At 39.2% G+C, this 27,271-nt stretch overlaps 1 protein-coding gene across 1 annotated transcript; it reads left to right on the top strand.

Annotated features, from left to right (window-relative positions):
• The first annotated feature begins 330 nt into the window (after positions 1 to 330).
• On the top strand, positions 331 to 18,055 carry LOC134680589 (protein rolling stone-like). The gene is made up of 4 exons (XM_063539696.1): positions 331 to 638; positions 6,893 to 7,000; positions 17,529 to 17,724; positions 17,837 to 18,055. Exons 1-4 carry the CDS (start codon positions 347 to 349, stop codon positions 18,033 to 18,035), a joined length of 795 nt encoding a protein of 264 aa, XP_063395766.1. The 5' UTR covers positions 331 to 346; the 3' UTR covers positions 18,036 to 18,055.
• The last annotated feature ends 9,216 nt before the right edge of the window (positions 18,056 to 27,271 follow it).

The following is a 27,271-nucleotide window of genomic DNA, read 5'->3' as shown; positions in this document are numbered from 1 at the left end:
CATATTTAGATAATAGATTAATATAGTTTTTTCTTATCATACGTGCGCTTACGTGCGTCTTATTCGTGAAACGTGTCAAAAACTTTTTTAGAAATTGTTTTTTATACTTAATTAAAAAATCTTCCTTAATCGGACTTGTCCATGATAGTTCAAATTCTGTAGGTATTCAATATTGAACGACTCATATCTGTTCATTTTCCAATCGTTAATCCTCTTGAAGATGGCTCGTTTCGACTTCCTTACTATGCTTACATCCATTACACCATAAAGTAGATTAAGATAAGGGCTCGCAGAGTGCGCGCGACCAGTGCGATCACTGTCCGCCTCGCGGAGACCGCTCTCGAGAATGTTTTTAAGAAAGATCAGATGGTCGGACTTGTGGGTGTCGTCGCACGACAAGTCGAGCGACTTCTACTTGTGCGCGTGGCAGCGGGGCTCGTCGCCGTGGCCGCTGGCGTGCGTGCGGGCGGCGCTGGCGGCGGCGGGCGCGGCGGTGCTGGCGTGGTCGCTGGCGGGCGGCGGCGGCGCCGGCCCGCGCTGGCTCATCTACCTCACCAACTGGGGGCTGCTGCTGGTGGAGGCCGCGGCGCTCGCCGGCTTGCTAGTGTCCTGCCGCGCCCTCTGCAGGAGACCCCCAGGTGATTCTATATGTATATTGCGAGGATAATAGATTAATAAGGTGTTTGACATGCGCATATAATTTACCAACTTGCGTGATTGCGTGATGTGTGGTCGAGTTGGGCCAAGTGATATGAAAAATGTTTTCTCCACCTTCGTTCATCGTTTTTAGGGTTCCGTACCTAAAAAGGAAAAAACGGAACCCTTATAGCAGCGGTCGGCAACCAGCGGCCCGCGGGCCGCATGCGGCCCGCCAACCTCTCGCTTGCGGCCCGCGAGCCTCCCTGGCTATTTTGTATGTAGTACTCGTGCGTCTATCTGTCTGTCCGTCTGTCACAGCCTATTTTCTCGGAAACTACTGGACCAATTAAGTTGAAATTTGGTACACATACACGGTGTAATATGAGTAAACCGAATAATTTTAACAGCGTATTCCTGATCATATTTAGAGACAAAAAAGTCATATAAACTTTTTTGAAATTCGCCTAGTTTCAGAGATATTATTAATTAAAAAAAGAACAAGTTTTTATTGTTACATGGTGTAAAAGGCCTTTTTGATGGTGATGTTGCTGCTATGGGACGTAGTCTAAATATCCTTATTGATAGATGTCAAAAAGTGACAAGTAACACTTTGCAAAAAGTATGTTCTACGAAAAAAAAATGTAAAAACCAATTTTAAGTGACAAGTTTACCAATAACATTTATTTTTTATGTACAAATACATTCAAAAAATTGAAAAAACAAAACAAAAAAAAATTTTTTTTTTGGCTATATTGACCTAAACTCATATTACATTTTTTACTTCTTTTGACCTCAGAAATACGTGGTTAAAATTATTCGGTTTCCTCATGTTACACCGTGTATATGTAAATTTATGACCCAAAGATGGACATATTTTTTTAATAATTTTAAAATACATATTAGATTCGAAGTTATTTAAGAGCCAACAGGAGTGGTCATTCCTCCATACAAACGTAGTCCTCGTTTTCCTCCGTGGTTTTTGAAGCTAGAGCAATGATTTTTTCAACACAGAATTATATTGTCAATATCTGTGTCGGACCGTTTTGCTTTTTTTGATATTTTTGTTTTATAAGGCGCTAGAGCCCTTCAAAAATGGCTAAAATGGCCTAATTGACTATGCCGCAATGAGAGGCGTGGTATTCAAAACTGATATCAATTAGCCAAAAAAGCAAAACGGTCCGACACAGATAATTTCATAATCATTCAGATTTCCAAATTTGGTTACGATTGGTTAAGATTTGGAGGAGGAAAAAGAGGACTACGAAACCTCGATTTTTGACATTTTTACGCAGGATTTTTCGCCTCAGCTGCAGTTGTCCCTATCGCACTAATTTTAGGGGCGGGTTCAAGTTTCTAAATACGTACACAGACAGAAAAGTGATGGGCAATAGTCGACATGTAATATCGATAATCTAGTGATGTGAGAAGTTATCGATAAACCATAACAAAGTCGCGATTTGCCTCTTAGTAGGCGAAGTTAGTGAAGTAAGTAATACCTATTGCACTTTTGCCTCAGGGGAAACCGTTTAACACTATTATTTCTTGGTTCATACAAAGCTGAGTAGACGCACTTTTATTTAGTAATAATGTTTGATTTCATATCTGTGGTAATAAACGCTTTGAATACAGTTTTCTAAACTTCAAACTTCATTCCGAATCCAATGAGGTATCACCTCACCTTTGGACTTGTACTATACTGTTGTCCCAAATTGGGGTTTCGTACTTATTCCGACCAGAATCAGGAGCTCCTCAAACATAGGTACCTAAATGTATCCAAATCTGACTCAAAAATAATAATCGGCCGAGAGCATGTCGGGCCATGCTCAGTGTAGAGTTTCGTAGTTAACGTTCTGTCAAAATAGGCCAAACCGGGGCGATAAGTCAGTATCATACGTTTACAAGGGAGTACAGAGCGTTTTATGTATTTTTAGATTTTTACTAAGAACAGAAGATTTTTTGCAATAACTCAAAACCGACTGGAGTCCTGTCATATTCGCTATATAGTTTTCATTGAAAGTAGATAGTTATTAAGCTTTTGTTGATTTTTTTCATGATTTTGGACCATGGTTCAAAAGTTAGAGGGTGGTGGGGATATTTTTTTTTCTTTCGGAGCGATTATTTCCGAAAATATATAAATTTATCAAAACATGTTTTAAGGAGACCTTTATTCGTTTTGAAACACCTATCCAAGGGTACCCCACACTATTGGGACTAAGCAAATAAAAAAATATATTTATATACCTTTGAGTTCAATTGGCGTAAAGGACATTTTAGCGAAAATGAGTTATATATACAGTTTTAATACCTGGCTTAACAACCTCAAAGCTGTACTCTGATTGCCTAATCATGCATGCTATACGATTAAATAAATAAATATACAGTTTTGTTCAGAATTCCAAGCGCTTTTGTTCTGTATAGTTAAAATTTCGATATCTCGTAAAAAGTTGCCTTTACGACCCAATTTTTACACTATGAGCTTGCAAAAACAGCTTCGCTCAAGGGGCGTAAATGACCAGTTATTTTTTCTTTTTTTTTGTAATTAAATTATATTGTAAAGGACTAACAATACTAACATGTCCTTTGTCGTCATTTAGCCCTTCATTTATCATGATAATTTTTCATATCGTGTGGTCAAGATGGTCGTAAAGGACATTATTTGACTATTGAAATAATTTTATTTGCCCTTTACGACCCGTCCTAAAAATGATTTTACCTTAAGTATACGAGGCGAACAAATTGTAAAGGACTTTTCTAACTTCTGTGTCGTTTAAACTCTAAATTGCAAACAAATAACATGGACGTAGCAGTATGTAGACTATCAAAAAAGTCGTTTTCTGGGACCTTTATTACTATAATGTAATGTTTGCCGTCAAATTTGAAAGCATTTACGCAAGAGTTTTTTAAGCTTCTTTATAAACTATGCTGAAAACTAATACACCCCGAATTTGGAATAAAATAGTCTCAGAAAGTCACTTACGACCCCTACTAAACAAGATACACTACATTATCAAAAAACGCAGCATGGGTGTAAAGGACATTCATAGTGTTTTTGACCAATTCTATAGGACATTAACTTTCTTTCTTTCGTTTTTAATTTATACATAATATTGCTAATTCAGGTTCAAGAGACTAACATTTTGAGTACTTTTTTAATACACATCATAAATATAGGTCCATAAACAACAAAAATAAATCAACATTTAAAAAAATCTCTGTCTCCTGAAAAATAGCATTTTGTCCTTTACGCCAATTGAACCCAAAGGTATCGAATATTGTATGGGAGGTCTCAGGACTGCAATTCTTTTTTAATAGTTTTTATTTTACCGTTCCGTCGCAATGCGTGATTCATGTATCCATATCCATGCCAATAAGTTGCCAACTTGCAGCTTTTTAGCACTTACGATCACGAAGCAAAGCCTCGGATCGGACAGACAGGCAGACAGACGAACATGGCGAAACAATAAGGATTTCTTTGGTGACTACGCAACCCTAAATATCGGACCACTAATAAAACAGTTATTAAGATTTTAATTTGATTACAGGTTGTAGACGGATATTAAATTCAGTTAGGTACCTAAAGTCAAGAAGTTAAATCACAATAACAGGGAATATGATTCGGTCAAATTGTGTTCTAATGTATGGGGAAGACAAACAAATTATAGCCAGCATTCAATGAATGTAGTATGATACCTCGGGGTATGGTGCTTTACGCACACTAGTGTCCCGACCCCTCCCCCTGACTCAACCCCCCCAAAAATAAAAATAAAACTGCCAACCGGGACATATTTCATGCTAAAGGGGGGGGGGGGGCGGATTGCGTCAGGGGGAGGGGGTAGGACGCTAGTGTGCGTAAAGCACCATATTCATATTCATATTCGTTATTTATATTGATCATACATTGTCACAGAATACAGATGCGTAGTCTACATTATTATTATACATTAGGTATGTCAGAAATATATACAATTAAAAGTAGGTATCATTATAACATTTGAAAAATAGTAATAATTAAATTGTCAATAAAAGAGCTATACCCCGTTGCAATACGTTGGGAATAATAATAATAGCTTCCATTTAACATTCGTCAGCCTTCTAGGAATTCCTTGACCGAATAAAATCCCTTTTGGATCAGGAAACACTTGAGTTTTTTTTATAAAAATGAGATCTGAAGCAACGTCCTTACCCAAAGGACCCAAAGGTTTCATACTACATTCATAAAATACTGGCTATAAGTAGTTAGTTTTTCAAAAAACACAATTTGACCGCATCAAATAAGTAAACGCTTAGTGGCGGTAGCGAGCTAACGAGTTACCACCGAAGAATAAGTTTGTACTAGTTATAAGAAAAGAACTAGGTGTAGCAAAGCTATACCGGGCCGACCGCTTCGCGAGGCCCGTGAAGGCAAATGACGTGTGCGTCTGTGTGCGCGCACCACACACACAGGGATAGTCCTTCACTACGCAGCGCCGCCCCCGTCAGCGCGACGGCGATATTCACCTCAAAATCTCAAAACTGAGATCGAGCTGACGTCCTGTTTCGTCTTAAGAAAATAGCCAAAAAATGACCATCCCCCCCCCCCCTTTATCTCCGAAACTACTGGGTCTAAATTTTTTAAAAAAATACTCAAAATAGTTCTTTACCTATAGATGACAGAAAAACCTATTAGAAATGTACAGTCAAGCGTGAGTCGGGCTTATGTACGGAACCCTAGAAACGCGGGTCCTACTCGCACTTGGCCGGTTTTTAGGGTTCCGTACCCAAAGGGTAAAACGGGACCCTATTACTAAGACTTCGCTGTCCGTCCGTCTGTCACCAGGCTGTATCTCACGAACCGTGATAGCTAATAGACAGTTGAAATTTTCACAGACGATGTATTTCTGTTGCCGCTATAACAACAAATACTAAAAACAGAATCAAATAAAGATTTAAATGGGGCTCCCATACAACAAACGTGATTTTTGACCAAAGTTAAGCAACGTCGGGAGTGGTCAGTAGAGTCAGTACTTGGATGGGTGACCGTTTTTTTTTTTGCGTTTTTTTGTTTTTGTTTTTTTGCTTTATGGTACGGAACCCTTCGTGCGCGAGTCCGACTCGCACTTGCCCGGTTTTTTAATTTCACGGCATGTAAATTAAGTAATTTGTTAAATAACCTTGATAATAAACCTTTTTTTCAAGAAAATACTGACGCCACACAACGCACACAACGCAGTTAAAATGCCATAATTTTGTAACCATCATCTGCAATCCCATTAAGTGGACGGAAACTGGCACTTGGTCGGTGAACTAACGCAATAATCCTATATAGTTAGATAATAATTTAGATAACTATAATCGTGTATATGCATACCTTCTATATTTTACAAATTCAACGTGTTTCTCTGCCTCTTTGAACATGATGTGGTCTCTGGATCTTATGTTATACTTAGCCAAGAAATGAGGCCACGATGAGAAGAAGGCCTTGAACCAAAAGTGCGCCATCAATTCTCGAGTAGCAGATAATACCTATACTAACTGATATCAGTTATCAGGGCGGAAAACTTGTAGCATTATGCCTATTAGAATAGTTTAGATAACCTATACCTAGATAGCTAGGTATCTTAACGATAGACAGATAAGGAACGAAATTTCAAAATGGTTGCAGGCTGCAGGCTGTGGGCAATCCTATCACATTAGTGCACTTACGAACATTATCATTGATCTGCCAATTGTGTAGATATACCTAATACCTACAGTCCTACAAAATTGGGAGATGAATGAAAACTGTCTGTTTTGTAATATATATGTAAAGAAAAGCAACACTGTCATTAGTGTCATTACATCATGCATCAGTCAGCAGCAGAAGTTGCTATTTAAGCGGTCGAGGTGTTCAAAATTACCTTGACACGCTCTTATTTTCATATCAATACAGTCGCGTCAAGATCATTTTGAACACCTCGCCCGCTTAGCAACTTCTGCTGCTGACTGTACATAATTATAATAAGCCTTAGAAACTTAAATTGCCTATGTATGGACATACGACACATTTTTACTTTTCGATGACGACCGTTAATCGACTGTCTAAAAAGGCTGTTATCAGACGTTGCAACAATTTTAGGAAATAGCTGTTAAAAAAAGGAGCAAGGAATCCAATCGATCGATCACAGCGCACAGGTCGCAATGTGTTGCTAACCGACGTTTGGAGAGGCCATAAAGCCCCTTGAATAGGTATTATCATATTATGTTAACGGAGTGTGTGGTTTGTTTGTGTTCGCAGAAGAATCGACGACGGCATGGATGGCGCTGTACTGGCTGCTGTTCAACGTGGCGCAGACGGTGGCGCTCGCCATCACCGTGCTGTACTGGCTGCTGCTGTACGACCCCGGTACGTAGGGGGTGGGGAGGGGGGGTGGAACTGTTCAACGTGGCGCAGACGGTGGCGCTCGCCATCACCGTGCTGTACTGGCTGCTGCTGTACGACCGCGGTACGTATGGGGTGTGTGGGGGGGGGGGGGGTGGAACTGTTCAACGTGGCGCAGACGGTGGTGCTCGCCATCACCGTGCTGTACTGGCTGCTGCTGTACGACCCCGGTACGTAGGGGGTGGGGAGGGGGGGTGTAACTGTTCAACGTGGCGCAGACGGTGGCGCTCGCCATCACCGTGCTGTACTGGCTGCTGCTGTACGACCCCAGTACGTAGGGGGTGTGTGGGGGGGGGTGGAACTGTTCAACGTGGCGCAGACGGTGGCGCTCGCCATCACCGTGCTGTACTGGCTGCTACTGTACGACCCCGGTTACGTAGGGGGTGTGTGGGGGGGGGGGTGGAGTAATCAAGAAAATACAATTTAAATTACTATAGAATTCATGCAATTATACCCAGTGAGTACATAACTTTATAGAAATTTGATAAAAAAAAACATATGTAGGTACATGAAATCATACAAATACGTAGCTCTTTCAGAAAACATATCAAATCATTACAAAAGGAAAAGAAAATAAAATCAAAAAAAGAAATGAGAATAAGTAGGTACATATTACATGAATCTGACTGATTGTTATGAGATGCCTTCATAAAATTTGATGTACTTTTTTACCTGAGCTGAGTCACCTTCCCATATAACCATTCCAGTCGCAGAATCATCAAAGTGGTAACTAAATGTCAGATGTGTCGTAACAGAGTCCACACAATGTGTCTAGAATTGTTTCGAAACAAAGTGTCGTCGCCGTGTGTACACTTTTCCGTAACAAGGTGTCGACACATTTGTGTGCACTTTGCGTGCGGTTTGCGACTAAATCTGACAGCAAATTTGTGACAGCAAATGTCAATATAAAATACCTCTTGAAAACCAAAGTTTGTCAAACTACTATTAGTGTCTCGTGTGCTCGTAAGTAATTCTAGTAAGTCATCATGGGCGATGCAAATGATAATAATCGACCAAAACCATATAAACACCCAACACCCGTCAACCTTTTACAGAAAAGTTTTTAAAGAAATGCAATAAGCTACTTATATCAGCCAACGAATGCTCCAAAAAGTTGTAGAGGGAAATGCTCGGAACACAATTTTTGACTCTGTAACTTGGTTTGGACAAGTTAGGAGGTGAACATATCAAAAGTCCCCGGCCGTAGCCCTTGAGCGGGGGGAAGACAGGGGGCTTTGAAGGTCCCATTTTCCGGTTTTTCGATTATATCTCGGAAACTATGCATCTTAGCGACATGGCCACTTATACAAAATGAAAGTTAATTTAATTTGTTACAAGTTTATTCAGTCAATTTTTTCGATATGTTGAATAGGTTTTGAGATATCCGCTCTTGAAAGTTTATTTAGGGCTCTCAATTTTATCTTGATATATCTACATCAGTGAAGGTGCTAGGCCGTGTATGGTATGGTTTTCGTATAAATCTGGGTTGCTGAATCCATTTAAGGTATCACATTGACACCATTCCACAAAATTAAAAAATACTTTTTAGGGTTCCGTACCTCAAAAGCTAAAAACGGAATCCTTATAGGATCACTCGTGCGTCTGTATGTCTGTCCGTCTGAATGCACAAAATAGTTCTTTACCTATAGATGACAGGAAAACCTATTAGAAATGTGCAGTCAAGCGCGAGTCGGACTTAATGTACGGAACCCTTAATACGCGAGTCCGACTCGCACTTGGCCGGTTTTTTTTAAACTCCTCTTGACGCTTAACCGCTGAACCGATTTCGTTGAAATTTGGTATAGAAATAGTTTGCGTCCCGGAACAGGACATAGAATAGATCTTATAACCAAAATCATCTTTTGAAGGTGTGAAAAGTGGCGTGGAAATTTGTACGGGAAATCAATAACCGCTGAACCGATTTATATTAAATTTGGGATGGTCTACATCTTTGATTTAGTTAAAAATAATAAAAAAAACATGACTTCAAACCTAAACTTAAACAGTATTAACTTCAAGAAGTCAATTCTGAATTCCCCCTACACCTCATTTCACACCTTTAAAGGATGATTTTTAAGATAACTTATTATGTCCTGTCTCGGGACTCAAAATATATGTGTACTAAATTTAAATTAAAACTGTTCAGCAGTTTAAGCGTGAAGAGGAGTTTAAAAGAAAGTAAGTTTATATGTTTTTACTTTGGAATGGTGTCAATGTGATACCATAATTAAATTTGGTCATCATCATCATCATCATCATCTCAGCCATAAGAAGTCCACTGCTGAACATAGGCCTCCCCCTTGGACCTCCATTCGTACCGGTTGGAAGCCACCCATCCGCATCCAGCGTCTTCCGGCGGCTTTAACAAGGTCGTCCGTACATCTTGTGGGTGGACGTCCTACGCTGCGTTTGCTAGTCCGTGGTCTCCACTCGAGCACTTTTTGACCCCATTAAACTTGGTACTGCGAATTTATACGAAAACGATACCAAACATGGCCTCATAGCTTTACTGTTGTAGAAGTCAAAATAAAATTGAGAGCCCTAAATTCTTATTACTTGACCAAACTTGTGTAGAAGGAAAAGGAAAAATAAAAGTCTTCGGCAGGAATATAAGACACAAATATTTTTTTTTTTGCGTTACTATTTCAATCATCAAATATAAACATACCTTGATTATTTTATTCTAGTGAAATCCTCATAGATAAACAAAAACATTTACTTAAAAAATTACAAGGTCGAAATGTCACGGAACTTATGAGAGTAATATGTGAAAAATAAAAACTTATGACAAAAAAATCTGGACACAATTTAAGAAGCATCCAATTGCGTCGAGGAATCATCTGTGTTTTTGCTTGTTTCATTACCTCCTCGCTTCTTTTTTTGTCCTTTGTATTCTGTAGCAATTTGTTAGATCTGAAAATAAAGATAACTTGCGTCGTCACGGATGTCGATTTATAGGTTTTAGGGAGTGCAGAATTCGAAAACGATGATCATTTTATAATCCAAGATGGCGGCTACGTATTTTGTCATAAAAGTCGTCATGAATATCGTTTTATAGGTTTTAGGAAGTGCCGATTTCGAAAATGATGACCAGTTTGGAATCCAAGATGTGTGCCGTGCACTTTGTCATAAAAATCGTCATGGATATCGTTTTATAGGTTTTAGGGAGTGCAGAATTCGAAAATGATGACCATTTTGGATTCCAAGTTGTCTGCCGTGCACTTTGTCATATAAGCCATCATAGATGTTGATTTATAGGTGTTAGGAAGATCAGATTTCGAAAATGATGACCATGACCAACAAAACGACATCCATGTCGACTTTTAACATAGTGCATGGCCGCCATCTTGGATTCCAAAATGGTCATCATTTTTGAAATCTGCGCCTCCTAAAACCTATAAAACGACACCCATGACGACTTTTGTGGCATAGTGCATGGCCGCCATTTTGGATTCCAAAATGGTCATCATTTTCAAAATTTGGGCCCCCCAAAACCTATAAAACGACATCCATAACGACTTTATGACATAGTGCATGGCCGCCATTTTGGGTTCCAAAATGGTCATCATTTTCGAAAGCGGGCCCCCTAAAACCTATAAAACGACATCCATGACGACTTTTATGACATAGTGCATGGCCGCCATCTTGGAATCCAAAATGGTCATCGTTTTCGAAATCTGCGCCCCCTAAAACCTATAAAACGACACCCATGACGACTTTTATGACATAGCCACCATGCATGGCCACCATTTTGGAATCCAAAATGGTCATCATTTTCTAAATCTGCGCCCCCCCAAAACCTATAAAACGACACCCATGACAACTTTTATGACATAGTGCATGGCCGCCATTTTGGATTTCAAAATGGTCATCATTTTCTAAATCGGGGCCCCCTAAAATCCATAAAACGACATCCATGACGACTTTTATGACATAGTGCATGGCCGCCATCTTGGAATCCAAAATGGTCATCGTTTTCGAAATCTGCGGCCCTTAAAACCTATAAAACGACACCCATGACGACTTTTATGACATAGTGCATGGCCATTTTGGAATCCAAAATGGTCATCATTTTCTAAATCTGCGCCCCCCAAAACCTATAAAATGACACCCATGACGACTTTTGTGACATAGTGCATGGCCGCCATTTTGGGTTTCAAAATGGTCATCATTTTCTAAATCGGGGCCCCCTAAAACCTATAAAACGACATCCATGACGACTTTTATGACATAGTGCATGACCGCCATCTTGGAATCCAAAATGGTCATCATTTTTGAAATCTGCGCCTCCTAAAACCTATAAAACGACACCCATGACGACTTTTATGGCATAGTGCATGGCCGCCATTTTGGATTCCAAAATGGTCATCATTTTCAAAATTGGGGCCCCCTAAAACGTATAAAACGACATCCATGACGACTTTTATGACACAGTGCATGGCCGCCATTTTGGATTCCAAAATGGTCATCATTTTCGAAATCGGCACTCCCTAAAACCTATAAATCGAAACCCATCTCGACTTTTATGACAAAGTGTTTGGCTACCATCTGCATGCAAGACATTTCTATTATTTTTACGTACAAAAATGTCCCCCAGTCAACTTCCAACCGAGATTTAATCGATAATTTATTCGATTAATGTTCAGATTAATTCAATTTCAATCTATGTTAGGTCGACTAAACTAATCGTGATTAAAATTTGAGGATTAACTTTTTTTATTCCATTAATTAGTCGAATAAACAGTTAATCTATTAAGTCCCATCTCTGACCACGGCATTTTTACACTTTGAGAATATCTGAAAACAAATGAACACAAGGAGCCATTTTGCAAATCCAGTAACTTTGTTATTACTTTTGACAGCGCGTGTCATGTGTCTACACAGAGTCGACACAAAGTCGAAACATTTGCGACTACTTTGTGACTGCAATATTTCTCAGCCTTAAACCATATTTATACATCATAATTAACAAGTTTCGTAGTATGTAAAGCGTTATTTCTGTTATTTAAGTATAGTATACGCATCGAAGTACTAAAAATGCATCAAATAATATATTTATGAACACAGGCACTGAGAAGTAAACAATTTCATTTCCGGCTAAACTAAAACAATGTGGTGGCGCGTTGATTATATTACGAGCGCTCTTACAAGAAAAGTCGAAAAAATGCAAAATTGATGATACTAGTCGACGAAATTCAGCACTTTGTGCTCATTATTAGAAACAATGAGTACGTGTTCCAGTAAAAGCGTCTTCTTATCTTTTTAAATATCGTTGTAAATATTAGAAAAAGGACTTATTAAATTAGTAATGAATTTTTTTCTGATGGTCGTTTCCGAAAAACCCCGTGAAGCACTGAACGGCAAGCTCTTATTTGGAAATGTTGAGAAGTTTACTCTGCTAAACCTGGCTATTTTGTATTACTAATACCCTGTACTTTAGGCATATCAAACGATATTTTTCCTACATACCTTTGAGAAAGAGAAAATCAAAGTAAAACGAACTCAATTTTCTCTCCGAAACAAGTGTCAATTTCTACGAAAATCTACTAAAATCGAAGTCATTTTCATACTCAAGCAATCTGCAACGTTTGCTTATACTATTGGTATACATTAGTGTTTATGAAATTCTACTATAATTTTTTGGCAATTTTTTGAAAACTACTCTATATTACCGATGACGCGCGCTCGCCAGCTCAGTGCCGCGGCAGAGCTTGTACAGGTAGGACGTGTGTCGGTCGGCTCCGCACATTTTCAACGGCGACGACGAGGTTTTTTATCATTGTGTGCGGCGGGCGCCGTGTAAAACGCTATACTGTGTGCGTGTAAACCGCAACGAGAGACTTTGATCCTAGCACTGTTTTTATAGTATTATAATTTATAATGGTACAGTTTAATAAACTACCGGACAGTATTAAAAATATTTGAAACGACCTGACATTCTATATGTATTTATTTGACTCAAGATAGTACTCGGGGTCTGATGATGGAGCCGGAAGGTGGTCACCGGTACCAATCAACCATGCAACTAAACCACTTTGTGTTTAGGCTCGTTTTATTCATCTCAACAAGATCTTTGACACAAGACTGTACTCAGGGTCTGATGATGGAGCCGGAAGGTGGTCACCGGTACCAATCAACCATGCAACTAAACCACTTCGTGTTTGGGCACGTTTGATTCGGCTCAACAAGATCTTTGACTTAAGATAGTACTCAGGGTCTGATGATGGAGCCGGAAGGTGGTCACCAGTACCAAGCAACCATGCAACTAAACTACTTCGTGTTTGGGCTCGTTTGATTCGTCTCAACAAGATCTTTGACACAAGATAGTACTCAGGGTCTGATGATGGAGCCGGAAGGTGGTCACCGGTACCAATCAACCATGCAACTAAAACACTTCGTGTTTGGGCTCGTTTGATTCGGCTCAACAAGATCTTTGACTTAAGATAGTACTCAGGGTCTGATGATAGAGCCGGAAGGTGGTCACCAGTACCAATCAACCATGCAACTAAAACACTTCGTGTTTGGGCTCGTTTGATTCGGCTCAACAAGATCTTTGACTTAAGATAGTACTCAGGGTCTGATGATGGAGCCGGAAGGTGGTCACCAGTACCAATCAACCATGCAACTAAACCACTTCGTGTTTAGGCTCGTTTTATTCGTCTCAACAAGATCTTTGACACAAGATAGTACTCAGGGTCTGATGATGGAGCTGGAAGGTGGTCACCGGTACCAATCAACCATGCAACTAAACCACTTCGTGTTTAGGCTCGTTTTATTACGTACGCTACGTACGTTACGTACTCAGGGTCTGATGATGGAGCCGGAATGTGGTCACCGGTACTAATCAACCATGCAACTAAACCATTTCGTGTTTGGGCTCGTTTGATTCGTCTCAACAAGATCTTTGACACAAGATAGTACTCAGGGTCTGATGATGGAGCTGGAAGGTGGTCACCGGTACCAATCAACCATGCAACTAAACCACTTCGTGTTTAGGCTCGTTTTATTCGTCTCAACAAGATCTTTGACACAAGATAGTACTCAGGGTCTGATGATGGAGCTGGACTGTGGCCACGGGTACCGGTCTACCATGTAACTGAACCACTTCGTGTTTGGGCTCGTTTGATTCGTCGCAACAAGATCTTTGACACAAGATAGTACTCAGGGTCTGATGATGGAGCTCGAAGGTGGCGACGGGTACCAGTCTATCACATAACTGAACCACTTCGTGTTTGGGCTTCGTGTTTGGGCTTCGTGTTTGGTTTATCACCTAGTGTCAAAGATCTTGTTGAGACGAATCAAACGAGCCTAAACACGAAGTGGTTTAGTTGCATGGTTGATTGGTACCGGTGACCACCTTCCAGCTCCATCATCAGACTCTGAGTATCACCTAGTGTCAAAGATCTTGTTGGGACTAGTCAAACGAGCCTAAACATGAAGTGGTTTAGTTGCATGGTTGATTGGTACCGGTAACCAACTTCCAGCTCCATCATCAGACTCTGAGTATCACCTAGTGTCAAAGATCTTGTTGAGATGAATACAACGAGCCTAAACACGATGTGGTTTACAGTACCGGTCAAAAGTTTAAGTTCACTCTGCGAAATAAGGTTATCATATTTAATTATGTTCAAATATAGAATATGTTTTGAATTTCAAACGTTTAATTGTTTCCACGACTACCAAATAACAATAAAAATACCTCTTGGAGGAATCGTTTTATGTTATTCGGAAAATTTGATCCATTTAATATTTTTGTTCCGTATTTCCTATGAGATTTCGTGAAGTTAGAAATCATTTAAAATGGGTCGCAAAGCCAATTTTAGTGTCGAAACTCGTGCTGTTATTGTAACTCTGTCAAATGAGGGCTACACGACGCGGAAAATCGCTGAAAAAATGAAGGTTTCTCAAACCGCTGTCGTGAGTACTTTGAAACGAAAACAAAAAACCGGTCTTAATTGCAGTCGATCTCGATCAGGTAGGCCAAAAGTCACGTCTAAAAGCGAAGACCAATTTATTTGCGTGCAGAGCAAACGCCAACGTACTCTAACTGCTCCAGAAATTTGCGAAGAACTCAACGCCACCCGAGAACAGCGAGTATCGGTTTCGACAGTGCAACGGCGTCTGCGAAACTATGGTCTAAAAGGTCGTATTGCTGCCAAAAAACCCTTGTTACGTAGTCAGAATAAAGTTAAGAGGTTGAAATGGGCCCAGAAACACAAAAACTGGACGTCTGGACAGTGGTCTAAAGTTTTATTTTCTGACGAATCGAAGTTTGAAATTTTTGGAGGGAGACGTCGTCAATATGTTCGACGACAAGTAGGCGAACGAATGATAAAGCAATGCGTGATGCCAACAGTGAAGCACGGTGGAGGATCAGTTATGGTCTGGGGATGCTTTGCGGGTGATAAAGTTGGTGATCTCGTGAGAGTCAATGGCATAATGGATAAGAAAATGTATCATAACATTTTGCAACGTCCCGCTTTTCCATCTGGAAAACGGATTGTAGGCAGAGGTTTTGTTTTCCAACAAGACAACGATCCCAAGCATACGTCGAAGTTGTGCAAAAACTACATTTCATCCAAAGAGAACCAAAAAGAATTAAAATATATGGATTGGCCTCCTCAATCGCCCGACCTCAATCCGATTGAGTTGTTATGGGATGAATTGGACAGGAGTGTGAGAAAAATGCGGCCAACTAATAAAGAACAGCTTTGGGAATACCTATACATTTGTTGGAATAAAATTTCGACATCAACACTGCAAAAACTAATTACGCGAATGCCGAAAGTGTGTATGGCAGCATTGAAAGCAAAAGGCGGATATTTTGAAGAGTCTAAAGTTGGCAAAAACTGATCTTTTTGTTATTTAATTGTGGTTTTAAATTAGAGAATTACCTTTAATTTATTATGTAATAAAAGATTATTAAATACTTTTATTAGAACATTGTGTTATAGCTTCATTTAACCGAATTTACAGAGTGAACTTAAACTTTTGACCGGTACTGTAGTTGTATGGTTGATTGGTAATGGTGACCACCTTCCAGCTCCATCATCAGACCCTGAGTACTGTCTTGTGTCAAAGATCTTGTTGAGACGAATCAAACGAGCCCAAACACGAAATTGTTTAGTTACATGAGAGACTGGTACCCGTGGCCTCCTTCCAGCTCCATCATCAGACCCTGTGTATCTTCAGTGTCAAAGATCTTGTTGAGACGAATCAAACGAGCCCAAACACGAAGTGGTTTAGTTACATGATAGACTGGTACCCGTGGCCACCTTCCAGCTCCATCATCAGACCCTGTGTATCTTCAGTTTCTTGTAACTTGTTTCTTGTAAATAAGCGAGTACCTATAATTTCTTTCGAGTAATATACGTTCATAAGTACGAGTATGGGGCCATTCATAAATTACGTCGTTTCAAATGGGAGGAGGGGGGGGGGGTCTGGACATCGGATGATGGTAGCATGACGTAGGAGGAAACAGAGTCATCCGAAGCATGATTTTTTGATGATTTGAGGGATGGGGGGGGGTCAAAAATAGATGACGTAATTTATGAACAGCCCCTATGTACATTTGCACTGCATTTAGTATTTTCGTACTTACCAAATAACAGTTTTAGGACTTTATAAGTTAAGTACAGTTAGTGTTGTTATGGTTGATTTCAATATGCTTCGCGAAGGATCAAGAATGTTTAATCCATCATTGTAGTGCGAGTGTGGTAGAAGGGATCGGAATACTGAGCTCGCACGGCCTGCCGCAGCGCGTAAAATACCTAAACTCGCTCAACCCCGAAATGTAATAGCACTCTTACACTTAGTTTATCAAATCACTCGAGCAGTTTAATTCCCCATAATAATTTAAGTCCTATTGTAATATAAATGCAAACAATATATAATTACGTCTTGTAATCCGTTTTAGAGATGGCGTATTAATGTCACTTATTTTTATTTAACTATTTTTCCATCTGACAGTTTCCATTTGACAGGAACAAAATGAACGAATGAACGAATGATTTTGGCATAAAGTAGTCGCAAACTAGTAACAATGTGTGCACACGGCGACCACACTTTATGTCACTTTGTGTCATGTGTCGACCCTTCCCCATTTCTGGTAACTGTGTCGACACGGCGACGACTCTGCGACTGGAATTGTGACCGAAACAGACGGTGTCGACACAAGATGTGTCTACACCGCGTCGTAACGGCGACTGGAAATGGTTGTATGGGTTTAACTCTACACATAATACTTTGCTTTTAATTGCTACTTGTCGTTACTACAGTTTCTTGTTTGGACCATGCATGTTTGTCTGTCAAGTAGTCCTCGACTCTGTAATAAGCCTTCAACGCGTATGTTCGCGATAAACTCAAAAACGACTGAAGGGCTTTTCATGCGGTTTTCACCTATCAATTCAAACCTTAAAAATTAATAGTGATTATTGAAGATTGTTTCGGTCTATAATTTGGGCATATTCGCCGCTACCGCCCGTGTTTGCAGAGACGACGGTGTACCCCACGGCGGAGGCGCTGGGGCGCGACGTGGCCACGCACGCGCTCAACTCGGTGCTGACGCTGGCCGAGCTGCTGGCCGCTCGCACCCCGGCGCGCGTGCTGCACGCCTGGCAGCCGCTGCTACTGGCAACAGGCTACGTCGCCTTCAGCGCCGTCTACTACGCGGCCGGCGGCACTAATATGTAAGTATTAGCTAGTCTGGTCTTTACATCCTTGATTTAAATTATGCGCCTTACGGCGTGCATCATCCGTATCGTAATCCTAATATTGAACTACTCTACTCTTCCATTCCAGGTTCGGCGAGTCGTTCATCTACCCGATGCTGGACTGGTCGGCGCCGGCGGCGGCGGGCGGCGTGGCGGGCGCGGCGCTGGCGGGCGCGCTGGTGCTGCATCTCCTCGTGTGTGCGCTGGCGCGCGCGCGCTCCGCCGCGGCCGCGGTGCTGCTGCGCCCGGGCACGAGCGGCCGGGACCGAGGGACGAGGCTACCGTGAGACCTGTGTAAAGGCCTATGGAGCGAGAACTCCTTTTATTTTTAAGCAAACATAAAATAGAACGTATCTACGGCACAGTCATAACAAATATAATTTAGCCACAAAAATCTCAACAAACACCCGCCGACTACTGCCAGTTTAACTTTAGTTCCCTGGTTACGAAATCATTCCGCGACATTGCGCTAATATTTTTTTAGTTTTTTAAATAATATATATAAATATGTAGGTATGTTAATCTGTAACGTATGCCTTCAGTACCTGAAAATAAATTATACTAGCTTTTGCCTGCGACTTCGTCTGCGTGGAATTAGTGACAGCAGCTAAAGTAGGTATAGCGCCAAGAGAATGCTAATAGCAATCATTCCATTCGCGCATTGCTTACTACAATTATAAAGCAATTCATTAACTCCCCCCGTTGCACTATCTTCAGGGATGATTTCCGACATAAAAACTATCCACGTCCTTCACCGGGACTCAAACTATCGGTTCAACGGCTTAAGCGTGAAGAGGTAACAGACAGACAGACGGGCACAATTTGGACTTTATAATGTAAAGAATGGATTTGAAAATAACTAAAAAATACATCAGTTCAGAGTTCCGAGGAACAACTGTAAAGTTCCATCATTGTAAAGGCGATCAGGCTAGAAGTGGTCTAAGGCCGTGGAGGACGCACGCGGCGCGGCGCGGCGCGCGGATTATCAAGGCCATAGCCCATAAGTATGAACCGCCATTTTGACTGACAGTCGGCATCATAGGCGGGACAGCAATACAATCACGCGCCGGCGCGTGCCATGGAACAGGCGATTCGAGTCAATGTATGTAGTACAGTCAACTGTAAAAATATGGGTGTAGACAACTTACCTGCTCAAAAATTTGCCCCATAGTTCTAAATTCACTGACATAATATTTTTGAGATGATTTGTACACCTATATTTTTACAGTTGACTGTACCTATGTAAGTGCCAATAAAGCTTCTTTTCTAGCAACCGTGTTTTTTAGGGTGCCGTACCTCAAAGGAAAAAACGGAACACACTCGTGCGTCTATCTGTCTGTCTGTCCCTCTGTCACAGCCCATTTTCTCCAAAAGTACTGGACCAATTAAGTTGAAAGGGTCTAGCCGTGTTTGTATGGGGCATCGGCCCCAGAAGCCAAATTGATTGCCGTTTTGCCAATTTATTAGGCCAGATGTAAGATGCTATTTCACCAAAAAAATAACCCTAAAATGCTGCAGGTTTTTGAGAAAATTAAAAAAAAAGAAAATTGGTTTTCATTTTTTTTATCTAAACTACCGAACCGATTTTTTTGTAACTTATACACATTATGTAAGTAATCTAGGTAAATTATTAAAAAAAAATGGAGTTTCAAATATCCTTATAACTAGTAATATTTTCACTTTTAATTTTTCAAAAAATTTTTTTTTATATTTCCGAAATAGGGACACCCACCAATTTTGGGTATTTTATGTATAAATTAATAATGTTCTATAACATATATTTTTTTCAAAAATATTCATTTGGCTCAACAGGGTAAAAATACCGTATGTATGTACTATGTATGTAATGTATGAACAGACACAACCGGGAGAACTCCCGGTCCCATATCGACCACCGCGCCGCTCTGTACGAATTTGAGTTTCGAACGTAACAAATTGCTAAAATGGACTATAATATAGTCTATAATAGCCGCATACAGCCAATAATAATAATATTATTATTATATATCGATACTATTAGAAATCGACTCGGCCTATTACTTAGTTTTTGATCCGATCCCAGCCTACGGGTTTTTTAAAGGCAATTCACCAGCGTTTCATATATACTTAAAAATACAATGTTAAAATTTGGGTAATGTACGGACGGAACCCTTGGAACGCGAGTCCGACTCGCACTTGGCCTGTTTTTTATAATAATAATATTATTATTATTGGCTGTATGCGGCTTGGTTGTCGTCGCGTTACGAAATTAAAACAAGTGCGAGTCGGACTCGCGCACGAAGGGTTCCGTACCATAATGCAAAAAACAAAAACAAAAAAAAGCAAAAAGAAAACGGTCACCCATCCAAGTACTGACCCCTCCCGACGTTGCTTAACTTTGGTCAAAAATCACGTTTGTTAATTGTATGGGAGCCCCATTTAAATCTTTATTTTATTCTGTTTTTAGTATTTGTTGTTATAGCGGCAACAGAAATACATCATCTGTGAAAATTTCAACTGTCTAGCTATCACGGTTCGTGAGATACAGCCTGGTGACAGACGGACGGACGGACGGACGGACGGACGGACGGACGGACGGACGGACAGACAGCGAAGTTTTAGTAATAGGGTCCCGTTTTACCCTTTGGGTACGGAACCCTAAAAACCGGCCAAGTGCGATTAGGACTCGCGTTTCTAGGGTTCCGTACATAAGTCCGACTCACGCTTGACTGCACATTTCTAATAGGTTTTCCTGTCATCTATAGGTAAAAAACTATTTTGAGTATTTTTTTTTTAATTTTAGACCCAGTAGTTTCGGAGTTAAAGGGGGGAATGGTAATTTTTTGGCTATTTTCTTAAATAACTTCGAACCTATGTATTTTAAAATTATATAAAAATATGTCCATCTTTGGGTCAAAAAATTTACATATATGTACCAAATTTCGACTTAATTGGTCCAGTAGTTTCCGAGAAAATAGGCTGTGACAGACGGACAGACAGACAGACGCACGAGTGATCCTATAAGAGCTTACGTTTTCCTCTAAGGGCAGCGGCAAAAGAAACAAAACTGCATTCAAAGTATTTTTCTTTTTTTCTTCAATTTGGCTTGTCTAAATAATCTTAAGTAGTAAATATTCGATTTTATGGATATTTTCTACGACATACGAGTGTAAGACCTAATGTTTCTTGGAGAAATGTTATCATTCACATTAACTGTATCGACTAGTAGAATAAAATTGCAAGTTTTTATTTTTTTGAATTTTTAGTCGGTTCGAGTCCCGGGCGAGGCAAGCGAGTTTTAGAAAATCTTTGATGCAGTTTTGTTTCTTTTTAAAAATAAAGGTATGTCTCCTTTAAGTAAAATGAGCCAGCTTAAGGATTTAAGGTAGGTAGTTTCCCTCCAGGGCCCGACTTATCTTTCCACCCTGTATAATCAATCGCATATTCTCGAAGCCGTTTGCAGATATTGCTAAGAAGTCTAAGAACGTATAGTTAGACCGTAAAAAATCTGCAGCGATGTTGATAGCCCACGCAGTGCAAGTGTCATTTTAAACGTCAAACTTCTATGAAATTATGACGTATACTTAACACTTACACTGCGTGGGCTATCAAATCCGCTGCAGACTTTGTTTGGTGCGACTTTAGTAATGTAACGATCTTGGAGATTTTGAAAATATTTTGTGTATAATCTCCTTTTTAGGGTTCCGTACCCAAAAGGTAAAACGGGACCCTATTACTAAGACTTCGCTGTCCGTCCGTCCGTCCGTCTGTCACCAGGCTGTATCTCACGAACCGTGATAGCTAGACAGTTGAAATTTTCACAGATGATGTATTTCTGTTGCCGCTATAACAACAAATACTAAAAACAGAATAAAATAAAGATTTAAATGGGGCTCCCATACAACAAACGTGATTTTTGACCAAAGTTAAGCAACGTCGGGAGTGGTCAGTACTTGGATGGGTGACCGTTTTTTTTTTTGCTTTTTTTTGTTTTTTTTTTGCATTATGGTACGGAACCCTTCGTGCGCGAGTCCGACTCGCACTTGCCCGGTTTTTTTTCCATTGCAAGATCAATATCAACGCAGCTCATATTAAAACGGAACTTTTTAGTGAGCCGCGTTTCCCGCCTTTTTGTTTTTAATTTCGTGACGCGACGACAAGCAAGCCGCATACAGCCAATAATAATATAGTCAATTTTAGCAATTTGTTACGTTCGAAATTCAAATTCGTACAGAGCGGCGCGGTGGTCGATATGGGACCGAGAGTTCTCCCGGTTGTGTCTGTTCATACATTACATACATACATACGGTATTTTTACCCTGTTGAGCCAAATGAATATTTTTGAAAAAAAAATATATTATAGAACATTAATTTATACATATATTAACCAAAATTGGTGGGTGTCCCTATTTCGGAAATATAAAAAAAAAATTGAAAAATTAAAAGTGAAAATATTACTAGTTATAAGGATATTTGGAACTCCATTTTTTTTTTTAATAATTCATCTAGATTACTTACATAATGTGTATAAGTTACAAAAAAATCGGTTCGGTAGTTAAGATAAAAAAAATGAAAACCAATTTTCTTTTTTTTTTATTTTCTCAAAAACCTGCAGCATTTTAGGGTTATTTTTTTTGGTGAAATAGCATCTTACATCTGGCCTAATAAATTGGCAAAACGGCAATCAATTTGGCTTCTGGGGCCGATGCCCCATACAAACACGGCTAGACCCTTTGGTACACATTTAGTATTATTTATTTATTATTTAATATTTTATAAACTATATCGTGTTAAATGTATGTATCTGTTGACAATGATCAAATGAAAGAGCTTATTTTAAGGCTCCCAAATATATGTTTTTGTAATTTTGAAATAAATAGTTTAGAAGTTATTTAAGAAAATAACCAAAAAATTACCAACCTTCCCCCCCCCCCCTTTATCTCCGAAAGTACTGGGTCTAAATTTTGAAAAAAAAAAAAACAAAATAGTTCTTTACCTATAGATGACAGGAAAACCTATTAGAAATCGACTCGGACTAATTACTTAGTTTTTGATCCGATCCCAGCCTACGGGTTTTTTAAAGGCAATTCACCAGCGTTTCATATATACTTAAAAATACAATGTTAAAATTTGGGTAATGTACGGACGGAACCCTTGGAACGCGAGTCCGACTCGCACTTGGCCTGTTTTTTATAACCATAACCCAGACACAACATGTCTATTGCCCCAAATCAAATAGTCCAATTGATTTGTCAGTTATAGGTACCTGAAGTATAGGAATTTATTTTGTATTCACAATTTTATTTCGACGTAAACAATTACACATGTACATCTGTACATCGGTCAAATCTTATAAAAAAATCTCCTATAAAAATAATGCGTGATGTAGTTCTCTATTTTTTAAATGTTGTTTGGAGTCCTTGAAGGAATGTGAAGTGAAACTATGTTTTGCAAGTAAAAAAGTTGTACCTACTCCCTGCGTAATTTGCGAAAATTGCAAAATTATCGGCCTTTTTTCAGTTTTATTACAGAACTATGGGTTTTTGGTCGAAACTTGCTGTGTAACAATGGCTTTTGTAAAAAGCTTAGGGCCTAAGGCGTAAAAATCATTTGAGAAAATGCATATCGTACTATACTATGCGAACGTCAAAGAAAGCTTTACTTGCAGGTTCCTACACACTGTTTAGTAATAAATCCCCAATGAGGGCTGGTTGTGTCGCAGTGGCATCGCGCATTTTGTATTCACGTTTGACTATCCGAGATATAATAGTATACACGGTGTAACATGAGTAAACCGAATAATTTTAACAGCGTATTCCTGATCATATTTAGAGACAAAAATGTCCTATAAACTTTTTTGATATTCGCCTAGTTTCAGAGATATTATTAACTAAAAAATAAACAAGTTTTTATTGTTACGTAATGTAAAAGGCATTTTTGATGGTGATGTTGATGCTATGGGACGTAATCTAAATATCCTTATTGATAGATGTCAAAAAGTGACAAGTAACACTTTGCAAAAAGTAGGTTCTACGAAAAAAAAAAATTAGGTATGTTGTAAACGACACACCCGCGTCACACACATACAACTACTATCAATAAGTATTTATTGTCGCGGGATTAGGCCACCTCCCGGTTTTATTAGGTGGTATTAAGTAGGTAGATATTTATTAATGACAAGGACAATTAAATACAACGTATAGTTACATCGAAAACATTTATTTTATTACCTTAGGTATATAGCAAAATCTTGTAACACGAGACAACTAAACAGTACAATTAAATAACAAACTAAACATGATATGTGATGCAACGAGTGTGACTTGGCTCCTCGCAGAAACTCATTAAATTATTATGGATAGGTATCGCTAATACCTATGCTCCGAGTATATAATTTTAATAACAAAAAAAGCTACCATGAATATAATTTGGACAACAGTCTCAAAAAATAAGCATATTATTTAAGATATTTCTAATAGATCCAAAAATATATCCTCTTATGTACAAGATAGTCGTAAGTATTATCTAACCAGCAGCCGCTGCGGAGGCGGCGGCGGAGGCGGCGACGGCGGCGCGGCGAGCGGGTCACGCGTCACGCGGCCGCGGCCCACTAACATTTGTTTACACAACATACAGACCACTAACTCTAACAAAACATATGTGTTGTTAGAAAACTGAAACGGCTAATATTACAGCCAATTCATTAGTAAGAACAAATCTCAATTTCATTAATAGCCACGTCAAATTAAGCAATGGGCAATCAGCCGAAATAATTCGTGTAGTTTTGAAAATTGGTAGTTAAAGGCTTGCTACACGGTCGCCGACAAGCCTTCTAACCGTCTGACCTTGGTCTGTCCTTGGTCAGTTTTGGTCAAATTTTGTTGGTAACAACTGTCTACACGGTCCGGGACCGGCCAAGGCCACGCGGTCTGGGGGCTTGTCGGCGACCGTGTAGCAAGCCTTTTATACTTGTGGATTGTGCATGGTGTCCAGATAACATACTAAAAGTCCTTGAGGGAAGAGGGCGTGCTGAGGGTATAGGGAAGGGGTTGAAGGTACCCTTTTTCATATTATTGCTCATATCTCGAATATCTGTAAGAATGTCATTATAAATTACTTCAGACAAAAGTTTTAACATAGATAAAATTTCCTACATATTTGGTTATGTTTTTTTTTTACTCTACGATTAATACTTTAGGAGCCAAAGGCTGTTAAAGCGCATAAAAGATAAAAATAGACGATTTAATAAAACTTAGTTTTTAGGGTCCCGTAGGGTTTTCCGTACCTCAAAAGGAAAAAAACGGAACCCTTATAGGATCACTCGTGCGTCAGTCTGTCTGTCCGTCTGTCACAGCCCATTTTCTCCAAAACCAATTAAGTTGAAATTTGGTACGCATCTGTAAATTCGTGACCCATAGACTGACATCTTACATAGACAAATGAATTTTTAACATGGAGGCCACTTTTGGCGGGTAAATGAGAAAATTAAAAAATAATGTTTTTTAAACAAAAAATAATAATAAATGTTTTTATATCGTGTTACATATCAAATGAATGAGCTCATTTTGAGAAGCTCATATACTTATATTTTTTTGTAATTGTAAAATAAATAGTTTCGAAGTTATTTAAGAAAATAGCCTAAAAATTACCCCCTTTGTCTCCGAAACTATTGGGTCTAATACATAATAGTTCTTTACCTACAGACTCGGAGTAATTAACAATGGAGCCGCCATTAACAGGCGTTCCCCTCTGTCGAAAATAGGCGGCCAATGGTCAATCACATGTCAACCATATGTATGGACTGACGTTTATCTGACATGACGGACCTATACATTTGATGTGCCCCTCCCCCGCAAAAAACGGCAGACTATTTTGTACCGAAAATTTTAGACATGGCGTCTCCGTTGGTTATATCCTCTAAGCCTACAGATGATAGGACGAAAGCCTATTAGAAATAATGCAGTCAAGCTTGCGTCGGACTAATTACTTAGTTTTTGATCCCACCCCTACGGGTTTTTAAAGGTTATTCACTCGCGTTTCACTTTTAGTATGTTTATCTGGACAACACAAGGTAATAACTATAAGTACCAATTTTCAAAACTACACGAATTATTTCCGCTGAGTTTTATAATTTTCTTGAGCTATATATATATATATATATATACCACGTTGTTTGCCTGGTGGTTTAAACTGTGCATATCCATACAGGTTATACTTTGGTGTTATTAATAACTATTTGTATTTTGTATTTGTAAACTGATTCTGTCACATGATACGTACCGGCGCCATTCACTTTGACTAGTAGGTATAGTTGTTAATAAGGTGCATCCACACCGCAGTTTACTTTTGTGGACCAAGCTCCCGATTTTTGAATTTCGAGCGCTCGATTTCGTCGCTCGAAAATCGGCGGAAAACGGCGAAATCCTAATTTTTGAAATACAAGCGATAGAAATTGGGAATCGAGTGGTATTGACCACTCGTTTTCAATTCTATTAGTAGAATTTAAATGCCGGGTACTGGAGATATTATTGAACGATATACACGAAATCGAGCGGTCGAAATTCAAAAATGGGCCCCAACACTGTGGTGTGCAACAACATGTGCAACAGTAAGTAACAGAAATAGACGTAAGTTACCTAACGTTACCGTTTTGCTACACAAAAGTTAACTGCCGTTTGGAAAAATCTAAAGAAATACATACATGATCGAAAAAAAAACTTATTGACTTTTCTTGTCCAAAGAACTGCTAGCCTGTTCTTTTAAGTATTGCAAAAATTGCAAAGTATATTAACAAACATATTCACGTGACTCAGTTATTTCAGCGAATAAAGTAATAAATAGCATAGATAACAAAATATTATCTATAAAGACTGGCTCGATTGTACATAGTTTGATATCTATACACTTATCTCATTAGTTGAACCGTGTCATGTAGTGTTAAATTGTTTGTTTACATTATTCTAAATTATTAAAATAACAAATTACAGCTCTTGATATTAATTATTTTTGCAAATGTACAATCTGTAACACCGATAGGGAAAATTTCATAAATTGCACGGAGGTGTAGAAATAATTCAGATATATCTCAATAACTAGTACATGTTGGCCCCGCAACGTTCCTAATAATTACCAACGGGGGCTGCGGTTTTGCCCGAATAGTACCTACATATTTAATTTAACTTGTATACAAAAAAAATGTATGTTTATTGTTCAACCCCTCATAACAAGCAACACAAGAATACTTCCTACCATCGTCATACTTCGCTGTTAATCCGTATATACCTTATTGTAAAAGCATAACTAAGAGTCACACGAACCTGCTGTCACAGAGCCTCTCCCATACAATCCAAGTGACGCTCTCACTTTAAAACAACATTCTTAAAATTACTTGAAACTTGCCATGAAAATTTACGTAACATGCATCTACAATTATCGGATACAAGTACTAGTATTCGTTGCTGAAAATCGTTATGCGTAAAACGTGAGAGAGTATTAAGTTTTCTATGGTAACTTGTAGATTAATGAAACACCATAAGTTCAAACC

The sequence above is a fragment of the Cydia fagiglandana genome, chromosome 3, assembly GCF_963556715.1.
Source record: "Cydia fagiglandana chromosome 3, ilCydFagi1.1, whole genome shotgun sequence".
NCBI lineage: Eukaryota > Metazoa > Arthropoda > Insecta > Lepidoptera > Tortricidae > Cydia > Cydia fagiglandana.
Note: the sequence above shows the minus strand (reverse complement) of the source record. Positions and strands in the feature narration are given on the sequence as shown.

Bases quoted from the DNA above. Each gene is read 5' to 3' on its own strand.
- LOC134680589 (XM_063539696.1), top strand. From the start codon at position 347: ATGTTTTTAAGAAAGATCAGATGGTCGGACTTGTGGGTGTCGTCGCAC. The intron at 639-6,892 runs GTGATTCTATAT...TTGTGTTCGCAG, and splicing joins CCTCTGCAGGAGACCCCCAG to AAGAATCGACGACGGCATGG. The intron at 7,001-17,528 runs GTACGTAGGGGG...CCGTGTTTGCAG, and splicing joins GCTGCTGCTGTACGACCCCG to AGACGACGGTGTACCCCACG.